The sequence below is a fragment of the Montipora capricornis genome, chromosome 8 (genome assembly GCF_036669925.1).
Source record: "Montipora capricornis isolate CH-2021 chromosome 8, ASM3666992v2, whole genome shotgun sequence".
In the NCBI taxonomy this organism is placed as follows: Eukaryota; Metazoa; Cnidaria; class Anthozoa; order Scleractinia; family Acroporidae; genus Montipora; species Montipora capricornis.
This window is the reverse complement of record NC_090890.1, coordinates 14,534,307-14,553,972: the sequence shown is the minus strand read 5'-3', so window position 1 is coordinate 14,553,972 and position 19,666 is coordinate 14,534,307. Positions and strand designations below refer to the sequence as shown.

The 19,666-nt window shown below is 39.0% G+C and overlaps 1 protein-coding gene across 1 annotated transcript in view; it reads right to left on the bottom strand.

The window, feature by feature from the left end:
- The window catches only part of LOC138013725 (uncharacterized), a 26,972-nt gene extending 17,171 nt beyond the window's left edge, over nucleotides 1-9,801 (bottom strand). Inside the window, exons 1-5 of the mRNA XM_068860802.1 lie at nucleotides 9,496-9,801; nucleotides 5,075-5,257; nucleotides 2,709-2,783; nucleotides 1,663-1,757; nucleotides 483-544 (exon numbers count right to left, since the gene is read on the bottom strand). Coding sequence (XP_068716903.1) covers nucleotides 483-544; nucleotides 1,663-1,757; nucleotides 2,709-2,783; nucleotides 5,075-5,257; nucleotides 9,496-9,801 — 721 coding nt within the window. The remainder of the gene's footprint in view (nucleotides 1-482; nucleotides 545-1,662; nucleotides 1,758-2,708; nucleotides 2,784-5,074; nucleotides 5,258-9,495) is intronic.
- Between the last annotated feature and the right edge of the window lie 9,865 nt (nucleotides 9,802-19,666).

The window sequence follows — 19,666 nt, the reverse complement described above, 5'->3', positions numbered from 1 at the left end:
CAAAACGTGCATTTTCAGGTGAAAGTTTTTCGCGACCACAATTTGACATCTGGCGAGTGAAAATTATTATCTAGTTGCCAGTTGGCGCCCATATAAGAAAGTTAATTTCGGACCCTGGAATTATCTTGCTAATGTTGGTAAGGAGAGGATGTGGTGTTCGCATTGACCCCTGGCGCCCGTGTCCCGTGACTCCCGAAATCTTTCAGGCCTTTTTCGGTTGTCACAACTCCCTCTGTATCTGAGAACGGTTAGGTATTAAGTCATCAAACTCAAATTGGGGGCCTAGTTGTCCGCTTCCTGCAACAGACTCCCTCACAGCAAGGGTACAAAATGGATGCTGCTTTCCTATTATTTGTTACACTGGCGAAAATTTGAATTTTGTCAGAGGATTTCAAAGGAAATTGTTGCTTTTCACGTAGTTAAATATGCTTTTCACGATAGTTTTATTTCCTCTTTAACCCTCCCTTCCATTCTACACTCACCAGGATATTTCTCACCGCTGAATGTATTTATTATCCACTCACAAGCATTCCTGCTTTTCATTCTAAACAAACAGAACAACAAGAACTTTAGCATAAATGGGAATTGACAACACTGCCGCACATCATCATCATCATCATCATCACATCTTTGTTTACCCTCGGATTTTAAAGTAGCTTGGTGTAGCTAGTATCTCCCAGCGCTTTACCCTCCCTATTATGATATACCGCAGAGAACAGACCAGAACACCGGGAACTGTATGCTCTGCCCTTTGCGAATATGTGCTGCATCTTTTACGTCCCACAGGGTCTTACGGTTGATCGTCCTTACTCGAGAAGACCAAAGCAATTGTAGACGTCATCACAAAGGATGCACTTTCTCCCCAAGTATTTGAAGACCATGAATGTTGGTCCGGCCAGAGTTTTGATCCGGCATCCTAAATCCAACGATCAACCAACCAAGTGAACGGGCCGGGAGCCGTATCACGCACACCACACAATAAAAGGCCATGGGCTGGATCACGATTTCGGGACTTCGAACTGATAACATACTAGCAGAGCTGAAATCCGCGTGAATGGGCAGTCTAGTAAAGCACCCTTCACGGCAATATACTGGTAAGCACACAACAAGTCATTTTCTCACACCCGTCACTGGCCAAGCTTGGAATTCTTTCACCTTTTCTTTGCAACAACCCATCACGTGCCTTTAGTATTACTCCTGACTAAAGAAGCCACAGACAGCCCAGACTAACAATTTGAGAGCTTAGGTAACGTATCGATTTCAGCTTATCTTATGTCATAGCAAAAGACACTAAAAACCAACTTACTTAATACACCCCACACTGTCTCTAGGGGATTTCAAAACTACCTCAAGTCACATAAATTGGAGAAAAGGACATAAGATGCCACGAAAGTTTGTTTCTTTCTCCAAGGACGCAATAGATTTACGGCAAGTTTTCCGCTAACTTGCATCACCTTGTTTTCAAGCTGCACTCCGGTAGCCACGCAAGCCTATTTTGTCGTTACGCACGCTCGCTCAAACTTACAGTACTGCAAAACACACAAACACCAAATTACATTTGCTGGGAAATCTGTAAGCTTTAGGAGATTTTCGGATAGAACGTGTGTGGTATGCCTGATTATTAAGAGTACTCTATGATAATAAAATGCTTTTAAGCTAGACCTGACAACAGCTGTCCCCAAACTTTTCCCATGGTAGTCTCTATCAATGGTACATGCCAAAACGTCGCTGTACGGTTTAAACAATTCAACCAAATTCTGCAAAGAATCACACCAGAAAAGAAAATCACATACAACTTTTAAGTACTAACAAATCAACCAGTGCTTATTTTAATATTACAAGAGATGATTATCACAGCCGTTCGTGTTGAAGATCAGTGGAATATTTAGATTCTAGAGATTCTCAACTTGGAACTGTTAGCAGATGTAACGGTTATTCCTTTTCCCTGGGCGTGAAGGCAGTAATGAGACTGTTTAACCAAGCGTCACAAAGTCTCTCCTTAACCTTTTTTCTGAACCTAAATAGGCGATTTTCATTATGGCATGATTTTACTACCAAGATCAGAATGCTTTGTCATTCTGATTTTTCTTCTCGATCTCCTCCAAGTCTAATTGTTAAAATTTGCCTGACAATAAAAGCAACTCAAAGCAGTCTAATCTTCGTAGTAAATGATATTATCATGCAAATCGCCCATACAACTTGTGTGAAGAAACGTGGGCAATAAACATCAAAAATTGTCCCCCATACTCAAGTACAGTAAGCATTATCAGGTTTGAAAAAAACATAACTCAAATGTAATACGAACAATCGTTTGTTGAGAATACCGACCAACATAAAAGTGCCTCTTGGATCCCACAAGAAAGATAAGAGGAGGGGGTGTTGAAGTGTGGGAGGTTGGGGGAGGGGAGGGGGGGAGGGTGACCTTAACAAAAAGCAGATGATTTTACAGTGTTTGATTGAATTTTAGCTCTACATTGATACCTTTATCTTATCTCAGGATACATAAGTTTATTTAAGGTTGACGAAGCTATGCTATTCCACAATTCATGCAAATCACCTTGCCAAATTTTGAGGACATGATCACCCCCTCCTCCCTCTCCTCCCCTCCTCAAACACGAAGTCAAGAAGATTATGGGCTTAATATTAATTTATTTTAATTTTCTAAAGGCCAACATTCTATTTGTCAGTGAGCATATTAAACAACAAACTTGTTCTGTAATTGTTGTAGGAAGATTCTCAATAACGATAACACCACTGCCATCTGATGAAGCCAACAAATCTTCCTGTACAAGAAAAAAGAAATCATTCAGTGGTGTATTTGTCTCAAATCAAACGCTTACATGTATGTCCATGGACAAGGATGTAAGAGTTATTTTTGTTGACCATCTCTTCTTTATTTTGTATTTCTTGCCAGAATTGCACATCAAACCTTATATCTCTGATAGTCACACCCATTCATTTTACTCAGTGGCTAGTGCCAGGCCATTTTACTCACCAATAATTGGGAGCCCCTGAGAGTGAAAGGGTTGGAAATATCGATGGGTGTATATTTCATTGTGTCTATTGCTTTTGACAGAAATGTCTGGTCGGATATGGCTCTGTACAGATATGTACATGTATGGGCATGTTCCATAGGATGGTGATTTCATCTTTTCTGCAACTTTGTTAGGAACGTGCTCATAAATCATGCCACTGGTATTATTATCATTATTATTGTTGTTGTTGTTGTTGTTGTTCTTCTTCTTCTTCTTCTTATTATTATTATTATTACTATTATAATATTATTATATACTCTACTACATTTACTAATAACTGCTACTACAAAGTTCTATTATTAGAGATTAAAGGGCTACCTAATGAACCAACAGGTTGTTGGACCGTTTGTTTTTGTTAATTGGAAATTTGCATTGCTTATTGTGATTGGATGAATTTCAGTTTTGGCCTGAATTTTCATACATGAAAATTTTTCCACAGCAAGCAATGCTGGATGAAGGTGGGCCTTTAAGCATCATATTTACGAGAAACGCGAAACGGTGGGCTACTGCTTGTCATACACTGTAAAAGCATGAAAATTATGTTATTCTAGCTCGTCTCTCTCGTTTGAAAAATTAATTGATACCTGTTGCTTATACACGCAAAATGAGGTCATATCCAACAAGTTTCTTTCTTTTTTGACAAAATGACAATTTTAGTCCAAAGTTTGCCGTCTACTGTATTTATATGTTGCCTAATGTCTCTACTACTAATTTACGTTTAGACCTCAAGGTCCTGGATCGAGTAACCACGTATTTACACCACTTTCTAATGTGGATCAAGACAGTGAAGAAGGAGCAAATTACGTAAGCTATAATTTGACATAAGAACATTAAATATACAAGGAAGGGAGCAAAATCCCTGTTGCTCATTTGAGCAGTACAACATCCTTAAATTTAGACAAGCAAAGAAAAGCATAAAAGTGAGTAGCTGTGAAAATGCAGGCTTAGTATTAGTCATACATAATTTCATTAACTAACTAAACAACAGTTCCAAGCAGGCTTTTAGCCAGGCGACCGTCCAGCCGTCCAAAGGACGGCCAGTTCTCAGAAATGGGAGATTTTCGACGGCCTGTTTTGGCGGCCATTTACGAGCTTCTGTGCTTAATGTAAGAAAACAGTGTCTATAAATTAATAAAACATACATTTCTTTTTGCTCTCAAGAGTTGTTTTAGTGTTGCTGTCGTATTTTTCTTCTATATTAAAACTTTTTTAGCGAGTTTCCTTTCTGTTTTGATCAATTGAATCAAAGTTGAGCGAAGCGATTTCACAGGCTAATCCACTGTTCAGTGATATTGACTTACCAAGTCGTCCCCAGGCTACTTTGCCGGCTGCTATAAATTAGTACACACGTTGGTGATTATTTATGAGGATATGAGTCAAAGATCATGCGCCTTCCAACTCGGTAAGACGATCTCACGGCTGCAAATGTTATTGTAATCGCTTGATTGTATTCTGCTCTGTTCAAGCGAAATCTGGCGGGCATTACAACAAAAAAGCCATTTGGTGTAATAACATGTGCAATCATCGTAATATTGCTTTAGGAATACTAATAGTAGGTGAATAGTTAAAGATTGTAGACCAGAATGCAGTTCGACCAACAAAGCCACGCATATCTGTTCTTTCGTGTAAATCATGGCTTGACAACTTCAAATTTCAATCACTCTTCATAACAACTGGAGTTCCTATCCGAAATATAATTCAATGTTAAACAAGGTAAGTTGAGGAAAGGATAGCTTAGTAAAATTATCAAAGAAAAACAGCGGTTTAATAGGTAAATTGAAAGACGTTTACAGCTGTCAGAATCGCGGAAATCACGTCTAAGAGGCTTCAATTTTTCAAAATTTTCTGGGGGAGCATGACCCCAGGACCCCCTAGGAGGGGGGTTAGGGTTAGGCCGCAGGCGTCATGCTACGTGGGCTGAAGGCCCACATAAAATTTGGACTCCCACTTTCAAAATCCTGGCTAAAAGCCTGGTTCCAAGGTGAGATTGAGCCCTTATAGCCTTTCCAGAACGTTTCTTTTTATACAGCAGTACTAACCTTACATCCTATGGAAACCAAAGGTGTAGTGGAGCTTGTATTTCTTTCATCTGTTGAATCAGATACATTTGAGACTGGTCTTGATGTGTTATTCTTGTTTAACCTTGTAGCAGTCTCTTTGCACCACTTTGGCGTTGATGGCTTGACTTTACTGGCTGACAGTGGAGGAAATGACTCTTGTTTCTGTATTAGAAAGATGGCTCATTAATTTGACAAGAATGTTCATGACAGCTTGAGACATAATATCATGTTATAAAAGTACAAAAAATCCTAATGACAAAGTTCAACTGAATCTATTGTATTTTTTAAATGTCAACCTTACTTTTTAGTCCATACATAACACAGTAATTATAATATATACATACAGATTACACACATACATGTATACATGTATATGCAATTCTCCATATAGAGAGAATATTATTATAATAGTATTACAGTTGACTATTTGGCTCATAGGCTCAATCCCCCAGACAGGTTTTGTGCAGCAAAATAAATAAATAAATAGATTACTAAAAAAGTATGAACAGCCATCTCTCAATCATCTTTTTAAAAAGCCACTACGATGAAAATTTTGCATATCCTTTTTTCTTTAGATTTTGAAAATAGACATACTAAATAGGTATCATGCGAATTTTTATCTCAAAATTCCCACGGAAAGTATTAGTATTGTAACGTAGTTTTCCGGTTTTCGCTGTCCGCCATTACTCGAACGGCAAATGAACGTGAGCGAGGAAAAGGGTTGGGTCTAGCTGGATCGCCTGGGGTCTGACGTCATATGCGCAAAGCTCAAAATAAACGCAGCTAATTTTCCATGCCGTCTATGAGATGTAAGAGATAGCCGAGTTGCTTTTTGCTGATATTATATACATTACTCCTTGATCGACTTGTTCGCTTTGTCAAACGCCTACGAAGCGATGCGTGTATGACGTCACGAGCCAAGTCTTGCATGGAGACCGCTTACAAAATGATCGCAGGCTTCTCCAATGCCGTCCGAGTAATTGGCCGACAGATTTTTAGCGGTTTTTGGCTGGCTATTCCCTTACTTATCTCGCTTCTATCATTCCAAATTTAAATGCATTGTATTATTTTGAACATATTGACTTAATTGACGTTGAAAAAATTTGAAAAGAAAACCAAACATTTTCGTCCTAGTGGCACTTTAAAGCTTTTTATTTAATTTCATTTACTACCAGTTTCTCCTGATAGCTGATGACGCAGTCCCCATAAAGCAGTCCATTTGAGTAAAATTGAATCTACATGGTCTGTGGCATTGTGAATAGAGTTGATATTGGCCACCTATTATCAACATGATCTGTGGCAAATTTGTAAATAGTGTTGATAATGGTCAACTGATAAACTTTCATTATCCATGGTTAGAGCACCAATCCTCAAGCCCAGGCACTCATTTAAAATTAATCAACTAAGAAGCAAAGCCAACTTCCAAATGCTAAAGTAAGCAACAAGTTGAAAGTGAAGATATCAAATCATTCATCAGTTATTTACCGGTACCACATCACATCTTAAATTTACATAACACCAAGTTTAAACAATCTAAAATAAAAGCAGATGATTATTGCACAAATAATGCATAAGTTAATAACAAAAGTTATAAAACATACCTAATATGCAGAAGTAATGAAAGTGAGATTTGTGTACCCCAGATAAACACCTTGATAATGCTAGTTGATGATATTATTATTATTATGATCATCATCATCATCATCATCATCATCATCATCATCAGAATTCAAGGTGAATAGAGGACACTGGTGCATATTTACCAAGCCGCAGAGGGGAGAGGAAAATATTCACCCCTTTTCCTGATCCTGAAGTCAATAATACTGTTTATTTGTAGTACATACCAATTCAACCTGATGACAAACATATCTTATGTATATCTTCATGGAAACTAGGGCTGTATTACTCTTAGCCAATTTGTATTTTCTATGGCCACTCAGGGGTGAAAAGCACGTGGCTTAAATCACAAACCATAAGCCAAAAAAATCACTACTCCATCACATGCTGCATACTAACCATGAGTCACTGTAAAAAACAGACAGCAGATTGCAGACCAAGGATAAAATGAGGCTAAAAGGGCGAAATGGAGTCTGTGCACTGAACTCCAGCGAACAAGGAAATAACCAAAACTTCTTACAATGTTCACATACCACAATCCTTTAAATCTATCCGTATCAAATGTCACTCTTGTGGAGCTATTTGTACCTTTAAATTAAGTGATGAATTTGTTTGTGTACAGTTGTTAAATTTAGTATGTATTTTTGTCTTTTGTTTGGGTCCCTGGAGTGGAGCTCTGTGGGGATACCCTGCCCAAAGGGGAGAAGTTTATAAATAAATAAATAAATAAATAAATAAATAAATAAATAAATAAATAAATAAATAAGTAAATTAATAACTAAATAAAAAAATAACATGAGACTAATGTTAAAATTCTGGTTTCAATAAGTTCAGACAAAAAGCATTGGCTACTTCACTCAGAGAACTCAAAAGCTGGCTACTTTTTTCCCTACTGGATTGAAGCAATTAAAGACAGATTCTTTCAAACCTAAAATCAATTTAAAAGTGATTATTTATTAATTGACAATGACAGCAGTCAGTTACTCTTCTCAAACCAGCCGGCAACTTTAAATTTGAATAAAATCCCTGTTTAAGGCATTACTGCGATTTTCATAATTCTGTGGAATCTCTCCTTCAAGCACCAAGCGCCAAACTGCTTTTTGGCTTCCATCAATCAAATTTCCAGAAATAGCTGGGAAGATCGACTCCGCCTCCGGAAAGTGAATTGGAGTTTTTGTTTAGTTCACAGCTTGAATATCGTTATGATATGTTTTTAGAAATTCTTCAGAAAAAAGGTTTGTACAGATTCCATTGCTTTCCATTGGCAACGAGTTCAAATGTACAAATGTACCTTAGGGACCAAAGATGTTGATTGGTGGGTTACATCACACATCAATTGCTTTCACCATCTGCCATTGGCATCGGAAGCTTGATTGACGAAAGTCAAAATGCAGTTTGGCCGTTAAGGCTTGAAGACAAATTCACCAAAATTATGAAAATTGCAGTAAGCAATAAGAAGTTGAATTAAATGTGATGATCCTTTTTAGGAAAAAAACCACTGCCAGGAAATTTTTGTCAACACAATAGCATAATGCACTTTTATACAGCTCAACTGATCTTTTATTTTAAAAACCCTTTCTGACCAAAGAATTTCGAAAAGTGCCGAGCCAAACGAGCCAGTACTTCCATAGGTCTTGAATGTGGCCCTGTATTCTGTAGTTGCTCCCATAGTTTTTCCTGGCTACAACTGTCAAATCTTACCTGTCCATAGTTCATATTTCACCCCCTATCTGCATTTTGTCCCTGGTTTTCAATTTGCGGTCTGCATATGCAAGCTTATAGGCATGTTTCAAACAGACTAGTTTGTACTCTTAGTGCTAAAGAACTACTTTTTTAAATTGCCAATCACCTCAATACACTTTTCCCTTTAATTTATTCTCTGATATCGTTCAAAATACATTGTGTTGTTTTTGGAACCTTTTCATGGAAATCTTACTTTTTTCACTGGTTTTGAAAGACAGGAAAAGTGGTCATACTTTGATCCATAACCGAGCAATGAAAGGAAAGGGAATGTGTTTGACACCGGGTTGATGTCACAAATTAACTTGCATCGCTGTTTTCAAAGACCTATCGCAATGCAAAGCAGTCTGTGACATCAACCCGGTATTAAACCCAATCCCCTTTCATTGCTCGGTTTTGGATCAAAGTATGACCCCTGCTCCCCTCTTGCAAAGCCAATAGACCTTATTCACGATGGCCGCCATGTTGGATTTGCTATTATCATGCAAATTAGCTACTCACATCTGAGGGGGCAAACAAGACAAGTTCGAGAGGTTATAACAAACATCTTAGCCACACAGATGATTTCTTTCACGTTCATTGAATGTTTATAACCTAAGCAGTAAAATAGAATGATTACGCAAGTTACTTCGATGTTTTTTTGTGAAAAATGAGCAGATAACAAAGTAGAAAGTCAAAATGTCAAAGGCAATCAAAGATATAAAATTATTATAAAAAGTACTTAATTCTAAATTCTAAAATGTACCTTTAGCATTGCTATTTTCAATATTTCGACGAGCCGATTTTCCGCAATTTGCCCAGCATAACACATGGCTAATTTGCATGACAATTTGAAAACCAACATGGCGGCTATCGTGAACAAGGCCTATAAAAAGTGAAATTTCAATCAAAAGGTTCTAAAAACAACACGATTTATTTGGGACGATTTCGGAGAAAATATAAAGTGGAAAAGTGTGTTGAGGTGATAGGTACTTCAACGTTTCAAAAACCTACTGGTCAGAGACAAGCGCTTTTCAAAATCATAACAAAAAAAGGCATTTTACGTTTAAGATGCTGGAAATTTGCTTCTCAACTTTCTCTCCTGGTCTCCTAACAGGAGGTGAATCTGTCAAAGCACGAGCTTTCATCAGAGAGGCTCTTCCCCGCCCAGTCGAACCCCTAGGAATCGACTGCTTTTCCTTCGTTATTCCAAGTGCTGCTTTAGGAAGGGCGATGCAAGTGACATCTTTTGTTGGCGTGCCTCTTCCTTCTCCCAACGCTGGAATAAGTTCTGTTTCATCCGGCTCTTTCGAAGAGTGAACGTCAATAAACAAGTCCTCATCCCGTGTTTTTCTCTCAGTGGCCATCATTTTGACTAACTTCCCCAGTCCCTACGCAGCTGAGCAACATTTTCGTACCCAGGGCCTGGTTGTTCAACGCCCTTTAACGCCAATCAAGGACGGTGCCAACTGAATTCAACCATGGACCGGGCCCACAGGGATTGTCGATGGACCTGGGGTCCATGTTTTCTTTATGTCCCGCATATTCAGTAAGCTGCGCAAAAATACCGTATAAGCGCCTTGATTCAGCGGTACTCTTGCGCGACGTATAGAAAACAAGTCCATCGCCAATCCCTGTAGACCCGGTCCATGGACCACCCCTGTGGACCACCCCTCATTTTGTAAATTCAATGCGTTGTACAAGCAGAAAAGGGAGAACTGATCCTCGCACTTATCTGGAAAATTTAAGCAGGAGTCCATGACTAGGAGCGAACAACTCCCATACTAAGCTTATAAGTCCATTAGCCGAACCAAAATTTCTTACCACTTCTTGGGAAAAAGTGTGACTAGTGACAATTGAAAGAGCATCACAAGTTGCTCTAAAATTTTGATGATAGAAAATCCGAAAGAGCAGCTTTATGAATATTTTGGGACTCAAAAAAGTAAAAAAATAGCTCCTCTGCATGAAAACGAAGCTAGGGAAAACGCTCCAGCAAACCATTGAATTTAAGATTGAATTCATGGTCAAAGAAATTTTAAGCTGAGGAATGTTCCTTTTTTTGAATTCTTGCTGTTTGTATTACTAGAAAAGACTTGAATTCTTGTTTTATTTTGAATGCGTGATTAATATTATTTGCCATGCGTCGTGGGTAATTCAAGAAGGCGGACAATGTTCCAGGTTAGTTGTTGGTCACAACTTCTGTCTCTTCATGGCTTTTACGGCGGATTTTGTTGTTTTTTTTTATGGTTGAAATCTCGAATAGGCTTCTAAAGAGTGTTTTTCAAAGAAATCGGGAGGAATTTAAGGCTATTGCAGAACGATTTGTTATAACAACATAAATAAACTACTGGCGTTCGATATACGGACTCAAATGCGATATCATGCTTTTATTCAGCATGTATGTGGGGTGATTTTCCTACTACGATTCTTTTTAACGACGTTGTTTTTTGGAATCTCTGCTAATGTTTTACTCTAAAGATCGTCCTCGTGAAAGTGGCTTATTTATCTTCATTTTCTGGGAAATAAATCTAAAAGGTCTATAAGTGAAGAATTGAACTCTCCCGCCAGCAAACGTCTTTGTGTGGAGATAAGAGATAACTGCTTTCATTGCATCGACTCTTGTGGTGACCTGTCATCACTGCAAGACATCCAGTTATGAAAAACTCTTGTATGAGCCGCAGAAATTTGACAGTGCGCAACGATCTTAGAGCTCGCAAAAACAGTGGGAGGAGAATGTCCAAATATTACCTATGCCGAAAATGCCGAAGTATATATTTTTGCTATGAAAAGAGATCTTGACAACATATGCAAAGAAAAAAGTCATGAGAACAACGAGAAGGTCAAAGCAGAAAGAAAATCTATTCGCGAGCCTCCAGCAAAAGGCAGAACTTACGAACGTGCTGTCATTTTTTGTGACAAAGCTAGTAGATACATTAAAGGGAAAAAAGGTGTGCGGGACAAACTTAATCTGAATGCAATAAATTAGCTAGAGTATCACGAAATTTGGTTGCAGCTGAAGCCCGCTGTCATCGCACTTGCTATTGAGAATACATCCGGCCAAAGCCAGAAACAATCTCGTCTACCAGTTCATCCTTTGCAACTTTGAATGTTGAATATGCACGCATGGAATCTGCATCGTATGAGAAGCGTTTCGATTATGTCAGGAATGAATGATTTACTGGAGACTCCAAGATTAATTAGACTGACAGATCTATGCTAAACGATGATCTCATACATAAACGATTTGGGCCTAACGGAAGTAAAAGAATCAACAAAAAAGCACCTGCGAAGGACAGTTGCAGCAGAACTCAAGTTAATGGGCCATTTCCGAGTTGCTGTTTGTCTCGGTTTCGGAGTGAGTCTTGGTGCACAACTACTGTGAGGGAAATCAGTTTGATTTGCATAAGAATACGCAACTCATTTCCATTTGAATAGTTGAGCACCAGGACTCGCTTTGAAACCGAGGTATGCAGCAACTCGGAAATCGGCTATTAAGGCATGGGCTGGACCCAAATTATTGCACAAAAAAGTAAGGGGGTGGTCTAACTTTTCAAGGTTTAGTAATAACAACCTAAGACTTTCGCAGACTACTAACGTCACAAAAGTATGCAAATGAGGTCATGTGACTTGTTACGGCCACAAAATTCGAAATAAAAAAAGGCAACAGTTTATGCTAAAATTTATTTCACTTCGCTACTATTAGATTAAACAAAATGGTAAAAGAAAACGAACTTTGCTGGCCTTTGTTACATATGTCTTTAGTTTTGGAAATATACGGTATTTTGTACTAGTGTCCAGTCCCTTATGGAAAAGGATTTCTTTTTTCGGACATTTATTTAAAATTATCTTGAAATGCCCAAGCACAGAGATGATGTACCCAATAGTGTTAACATCATAAAGGTAAATCCAGCCACCAAAAAATAATAAAAAGTGTTGCCGTTTAGCTGAAAAGATTTCTGTGCTAAAAATAACTTTAACGTGATAATATATCATTCTATAGAGCGGTTAAGGTTTCACATCTTATTGCTGTTAACAATGCCCCAAAGTTATTTCGTGTTATATAAAATGGATCAACAGTTAGACCGCCCCCTCACTTATATTCATAAAACAGATCTGGGCCCAGACCTCAATTAACCCGAGAATTTGGCAGTTTATTGCAGTTTGAAGACCTGATTGGAAACAACAGAGTGTCGCGACTCTAGTTAGCTAAAGAGGTGGCATAATTGTAGCAATTTAAATGGAGGCATACCACAGGTTACCCGTCTAGGGCCGATGTTGTCTAATGACCTCCATCAATACTGGCTCCCACGCTCAAAATACGTGGACGATCTCACTGCTATCGAAATTATTCCCAGGAACGCGCCATCCGTCTTACCAGCCATTGTCTCGCAGGTTCTATCATTTGCTTCAAGCAGGAACATGTGTCTCAATTCAGTAAATGCAAGGTTTTGGCGGTTGACTTTTTACACTACACTAGTTTTCAGTGTCCTCCTATTTCCACGGGCGGCTCCTCTTTGGAAGAAGTTAAGTCATTCAAATTTCTTGGCGTCCTTATTTCTCACGACTTGACGTGGGAGGCTCACTGCGACTCTATAGTGAAAAAAGCCAACCGCCGCCTCTATGCTCAATCGTCCGATCAACACTTGAGTACCCTAGCGTAGTATATGCCAACCTGCTGCGATATGTCTCTGACTCGTTAGAGAGGATACAGAAGCGCGCAATGGCCTTAATTTATCCAGGGAAGGATTATAATGAGGCCCTAGTTAATACAAACATAGTCACAGTACAAGAGCGCAGAATAGATGCATGCGAGCGGTTCATATCTGGCCTAACACCACAGAGTCCTTTATATCAACTTGTGTTATACCGTATTGTTGCGGCTGCTTCCTGTTATCAGTTGAGACCTCGAAGCAACAATGGCAGATTCTTGAAACCTTGTAATACAAATAGGTTTAGTGAATTCGTCACGAATATGTTTGCTCTTTAACTGAATAATTATAAATGCCATGTAATTCCGTTCATTATCTCATTATAGTATTTAATGTATCCTCTGACCCGAAATCCTGTAATTCAGCTCATTGCTGCTAGATGATGAATTAAACATGTTATTTATTTATTTATTTATTTTATTTATTCAACAACATGGTGAATTTGAAGATCAACGCGAGCAAAAACGGATGAAATCTGACTTGTTGCCCTAGAACTTTGGAAAGCCTTATGTTCTAATAAAGACAAGTTGCCATGGCCAGCTGAGTCTTCTCAGCTTACTGAAGATAGAATAAATCTTCCCAATGAGATCAAAGTGTTTCTGACAACCTTGTTAACCGGTAGTTTAAAGTATCCAGAGGAACCATGCTCGTCAAAAGTCCAGCGTCTTTTCATCTCGTTTCGCCAGGACATGGTCTTCGGAGTTACGGACGGTAGCAAGAAGCCTCCAAAACACATCTTGCTTTCCTATGCTTTAAAGACCTTGACAAGTAATGTAGAGCTAATTGAGATCTTGAATTGATGCGGGCACGGGGTTGCATACTGACTCAAATTTAGGAACTGAACACGGCACTGTGTCGACTTCAGAAAATGGCAATGACGCCGCCGGAAAATAAACTCTCGTTGCCTGACAACATTAAGCCTTACATAGGTACATCTCTCGCATGGGGTAACATTGACAGAAGGAGACTCTTTCTAGCTGCGGGATTTCCCACAGATGAAATCGCCATACAGGTTCGACACTTTGACCCCAATCTTCCTCATCAACAGGCGAACCCCACGCGTGATAACAAAGTCCAAACAAAAAAGTCTGGAGGTAATAAGCGGATGCGAACTTCCCATCTACAATGCAGGAGAGCGGTGTGGTTCTCAGTCCTTCCAGATCCTGTGTTGAAGTATTATCGTCAGAAATTCAAGAGAATCCACTGTGGCTTCTTCTGGGTGGACTGGTTTAACATCCTAGTGCTGGCTGAGGTCGAGGTGAGGAAAGATAGCATAGGTTATCTGCCGACTATTGATGCACCGGCCACTAGCTTGTCCACCGTCTTCGAAGTCTTGAAGCAGTCATTACAAATTAAGGACAACCCTCAAGTATTAAGCCATAGTTGTCGTGTTTGACCGAGCGCTATATGCTAAGACCACTGAGATCAAATGGAAGCACAGCGAGAGGTTTGGGAGTATCGTTTTAAGGATGGGGACATCTCACACGATATGTACCCTTCTGGGAATCATGGGCAAGATATTTCAGGATGCTGGACTAAAAAAAAGGATATTTGTATAGAAGCGGGAGGAGATATTTTTGTACTTTGGCCTTTAAGAGCTTTGTCCCGGCTTCTATGTATTTCAAATATGGCCCAGACAGTCGTGCGAGATACATCAGCATATCCAGTGTCGTCGAACGTCATGGCTATACATCTGTAGGTGTCTCCCCGGACTGCATGCGTTCACTGGTTGCGATACGTAACGTCAGTGCCTTTTCTGGAAAAGGAAAACTGACCCCATTAAAGCTGGCAAGGCCAATGCCGTCTTCAGAGAGTCATTTTAACAGCTTGGTATTTAATGGCAGTTATCAGATTAGCTTTACAAGAATTTTGAAGAATTCACATGCGCGATGTACTCCTAGAATTTATGGGAAAGCATCTTTTCATTACGGCGAAGAACTGTCTGTGTAGTGATGGTTGCCATGACAACAATATTATATTAATTAGTAATATGCTAATATGAGTACTAAGAAAACACATTTTAACTGTGTACCAGTGTAATGGATAGTGAAAGTCAAAATATGCTTCGAAACAACAAAGACAAGTGCCTTACTTAATGAATGTTGAATATCTTGCCTGTTCTATGACATAACAATTGCGCCAATTTATCACGTGATTTTAATGTTAAAGCTGCGCATACAACATTGCTATCATATATCAAATTAAAGTATAGGACCTAAGATTTAAGAAAATGTATAATAGCACTTTTTCCTTTAAATGGTAAGAAATTCCAAATTTTCGGGTCTTGGCCCATGGACTATATGTCACGGTATTTTTATAGACCAGGAGCCCATGTGCGATCTATTTTCAGACTACCTTTTCGGCAAACAGACAAATATAGTTCCGGTTAGGTGATGCTGTGACGTCAACTTAGTTTCTGGTGATAGGTCATCGGGCTCCGCAAGAGTCTCATTAGCAGGAATATAGAGCTGTTGTTCGCTCATATGGGCTACTGATAAAAATAAGCAATTGCCTGTTTTATTAAACACTTATACCACCTATTTGGTGGCTCCAAAGGGATTCGTCTACAACCCGCTTTTCAAATATAAGTTCATTTCATTCATAAAGCCCTTCACTGGAACAAATGAGCCCAACAAATTGACCTGCTCCCAACTGACTGGCTTCAAAGGTCAGTTGGTAGAGCATTGCCCCGGCATCGCAGAAGCCATGAGATCGAATCCCGTTGGAGCCATCTGAATTTTTCAGGTGTCTATAAAGAGACCATTGCTTAAATTCTCCAGATAAGTGTGAGGATCACTTCCCTCTTTTGTCTAAAGAATTTTCTACTTGTAACTTTGCAAAACGAGGGGTGGTCCACAGGGGTAGTCCATACACAGTCCGTAAACCGGGTCCTCAGAGTGGTCCATGGACCTAGGGTCCATATATTGTATACGTCCAAATATGCGGGAAAAGCAGATCTTAACAAGTGTTTTTGAAATCCAAAAAGAAAAGTGGGAGTAACCACGCATTTTCAAAGATAATTAATCAACAATATTTGTAAAAAGCTTTAAAATGCAAACCAATGTATGGCGTTCTTTTCCAATATGAAGCTTAATTATCTTTGAAAACTGCATGGTTACCCCCAATTTTCTTTTTTGGATACCAAGAGCACTTGCTAAGTTCTGCTTTCTCCGCATAGTTTTGAACCTTGTAAAAATATCTCTGAATAAATAAGCACCTCCCATAGGAAACCCGAGTATCTCAAGATGCGCAAAGCGCATGCCCAATAACAATAGTAGGCGCTGTCCTTGACCAAGGAGTTTATTTCTCTACTTCCTAATGTTGCTCGACGCAGATATTCAGCAAAATTTTACATTAGAGGAAATCAATCTTGAAAAAAAAGAGAATTATAAAATAAGCATAGAAGACTTTTACCCAAAAGTTGAAAAAATGAAACCAAAGTCTACGCTTATCTTGGATTAAGTTAATCGGCTTTCGAACAATCGTGCCCAGATCTATAAAGTGAAAAGAAATAACCCTACAGGGTGTTTCAAACTTCGTTCCGATTGAAAATTGCATTTTGTCTCAAGCCTTTAATGCATCTTTAGGCAAATTGAAAATGATTTAGTAAATAAATTTATCTAAATAATTGTTCGAAGCAATTTCAATCTAACATTTGAATAAATGACAATACTTTTGAATTTTCGCACCCAATGTGCAAGGGCGCTTGCTATGTCCCGCCATATTTTCCCCGCACATTGTCTGTTTGCGTATTTATTTCCTTTTTTTAAATTTTCTCTGCTCTTTCACAGAAATCACAGTCACTGTCAGGCAGTCACTGTTTGTACTAGTGCTCAGGCAGCTATTTTACGGTTATCTGGCCATTCATTCAAAGAAATTGCCAAATTGTTTAAAGAGACCCAACGATGGGTCAAGAACAAGTGGTCATAAAGAAAGTCCTTCGAGGACAAACCAAGGAGCGGACGGCCGTCTGTTTTCACAAACTATGCTAGAAATATGATCACGAAAGCTAAGTATAAACGTAATAATTCAACAAGAAAGATTGCTAAAGAACTTCAACATCACAATATCAACGTTTCCAGAACAACGGTATGGAGATTGACCAACAAAGGGTGGAAAGCTTTCAAGCGAAAGGAGACACCACTGTCAAGGCCTCGTTTGAAATTTGCTAGAAAATACTCTAAGCTCACGACAGAGGATTGGGAGAACTTCCTATTTACCGATGAGTGTCTTAAGTATCTAGTTCATCACCCGAATCCAGAAAACAACATCGTATTGGGCCCTCAGGAGTGGGACGTTCCCCCGGCATACCAGATCATTCATTCATTCGTATTTCTCTTGGTCGACTACAAGCCAAATTGAAGTGAAAGGGATGGGGACTAAAACTTATCTCACGAATTGTACCAGTGAGAAATCGTTTCATTCTAGCAAATAACGCCGCTTGGCGGCCATTTTTGCATTCGGTCAATACCCTTAAAATACGGTAAATATTTAGGAATTGGAATAAATATTAAATGTCAGTTGAAACTTCCACTGATAAGGTAGAACTTCGTGAAAAAGAAAAAATGACATTTAAAGCTGAAGTCAGAATAATGTCGCTCACTCGAATTTTCCTCGGACGCATCACAGAGTCTAATATCATAACTTACTATATCTCTCAGATAGTACGCGCGCGATTTTCCGAATTTGTTAAAAGCCAACCGGATGTGAATAGCGCTTTACCCTGTATTCCATGCTGTAAAGGGCGCTAAAATCGTGAAAAAGGGCCTGGAAACGGAAAGATCGTCACGAATTTCCCAAATTCCGGGATGCCGGCATTTCCCGGAGGGAAATTCATTTCCAGGCCCTTTCTCACGATTTTAGCGCGGTTTACAGGATGGAATGCAGGGTAAAGTGCTATTCACATCCGGTTGGTTTTTAACAAATTCGGAAAATCGCTTACCTTTATGCCACGATCATGCCTTCCGGAGTTTTTTTGGCTAAATGGTAACCACATATTGTCGTCTTGCTTATTTTATACAATTATGGCTTGTTTAAGATGGTATTCGATTCTTTGTGAGTGGTTGTAGATGTTTTTGAGGTGGTTGTAGATATTTTTGGGGTGATTGTAGGTGGTTGTAAGATTTTTTATGAGGTGGTTGTAGGTGATGATCTTATGAAATTGATTTTGAGTCTCATGTCAGTGGATAGCAGGAAAAACAGATTGGGAGATTTTCTGGAATCGTAATAATAAAACAAATTGTTATATCTGCCCATCAACGAGATGGACATAGAGAAAGTCTGTCTGCACTGATTTAGTTTTGTTTCCGTTTCAAGGATCAAAAATTAATTAGAAACTATTAGAAGACAAAAGTAGATACTTAGAGTTAATTTATGACATGTACAGTTTTGCACTCGCTGTCTTTCGGTTTCGTAGCTAGAACGAGCCAACTACTTGAGGACTCCTTTTGTCACCAAATCTTACCTCGTTTGAAGTTAACTTTGAAGTAGTTGAATTTTGACCATCTGCTGGTAGCAAAAATAGAAACAGAACGACGGCTGTCGATCTCTTCATGTCGATGGGGGAAACTGATGGTGACCTAAATCTCAAGTTCTCATTCACAGAATTTTATAGCTGGAAACCGGCTAAAATCAATTCTCAGTGTACTGTTGATTTGGATGAGTCAGTAATTTAGATTAATTAGATCTTAAGACTTCTGTTTGGGAGATCTAGATTTCATCAATCTCGACACCAGAGCTCTTCCCGTGACTGAGGGAGAGTCGATATGAGGCTCTGGTTACGAGACGGGAGATTTAATCGGTTTGAGGCACATTTGTTCGCTCATGCCTTGCATTTACGGTTGACTGTGTGAATTTACTCCTTTGCGAATTTAGATGCTTGTCATCATATTTTATATAAACAATGGCTTGTGTCAAAATTTGTTGACATGAATTGTCACAACAGGAAGTTCAAAGAGTCTTTTTCAGTGGGTCGTCCATCCATCATCCATTTATATATCACTGCATCCGTCTGCTCATTCCCTAGTCATTCTCTCTAATTTTCAGTTGTTGGTTTGTTCGTTGGTGAATTCATCCATTCGTATTTCTCTTGGTCGGATAGAAGCCAAATTGAAACGAAAGGGATGGGGACTAAAACTTATCTCACGATTTTTACCTGTGAGAAATCGTTTCATTCTAGCAAATAACACCTCACTTCCCCTATCCTACCTTTCTTACTGTTTTCCATCACAAGCGATTTTCGGTCAACAGGCCCCAGTTTTTCAAAGACTGGATAACTTTATCCAGTGGATAAGTCGCTATCCAGAGTGTGGACATACTTCGCGTTGTAACATTGACATTGGTTTTAGAACACGCCTTTACTTTTTCGAGCAAGTACCTAAATCTTTGCACACTGACTGCAACTGTTAGATAGTGACTTATCCAGCGGATAAAGTTATCCGGCCTTTAAACAAATCAGGGAGCCTGGGTGAAAGTTTGTGCCACAGACTTGCTACCTTTTTTTAAGAAAAACCAAATACAAAAGCTT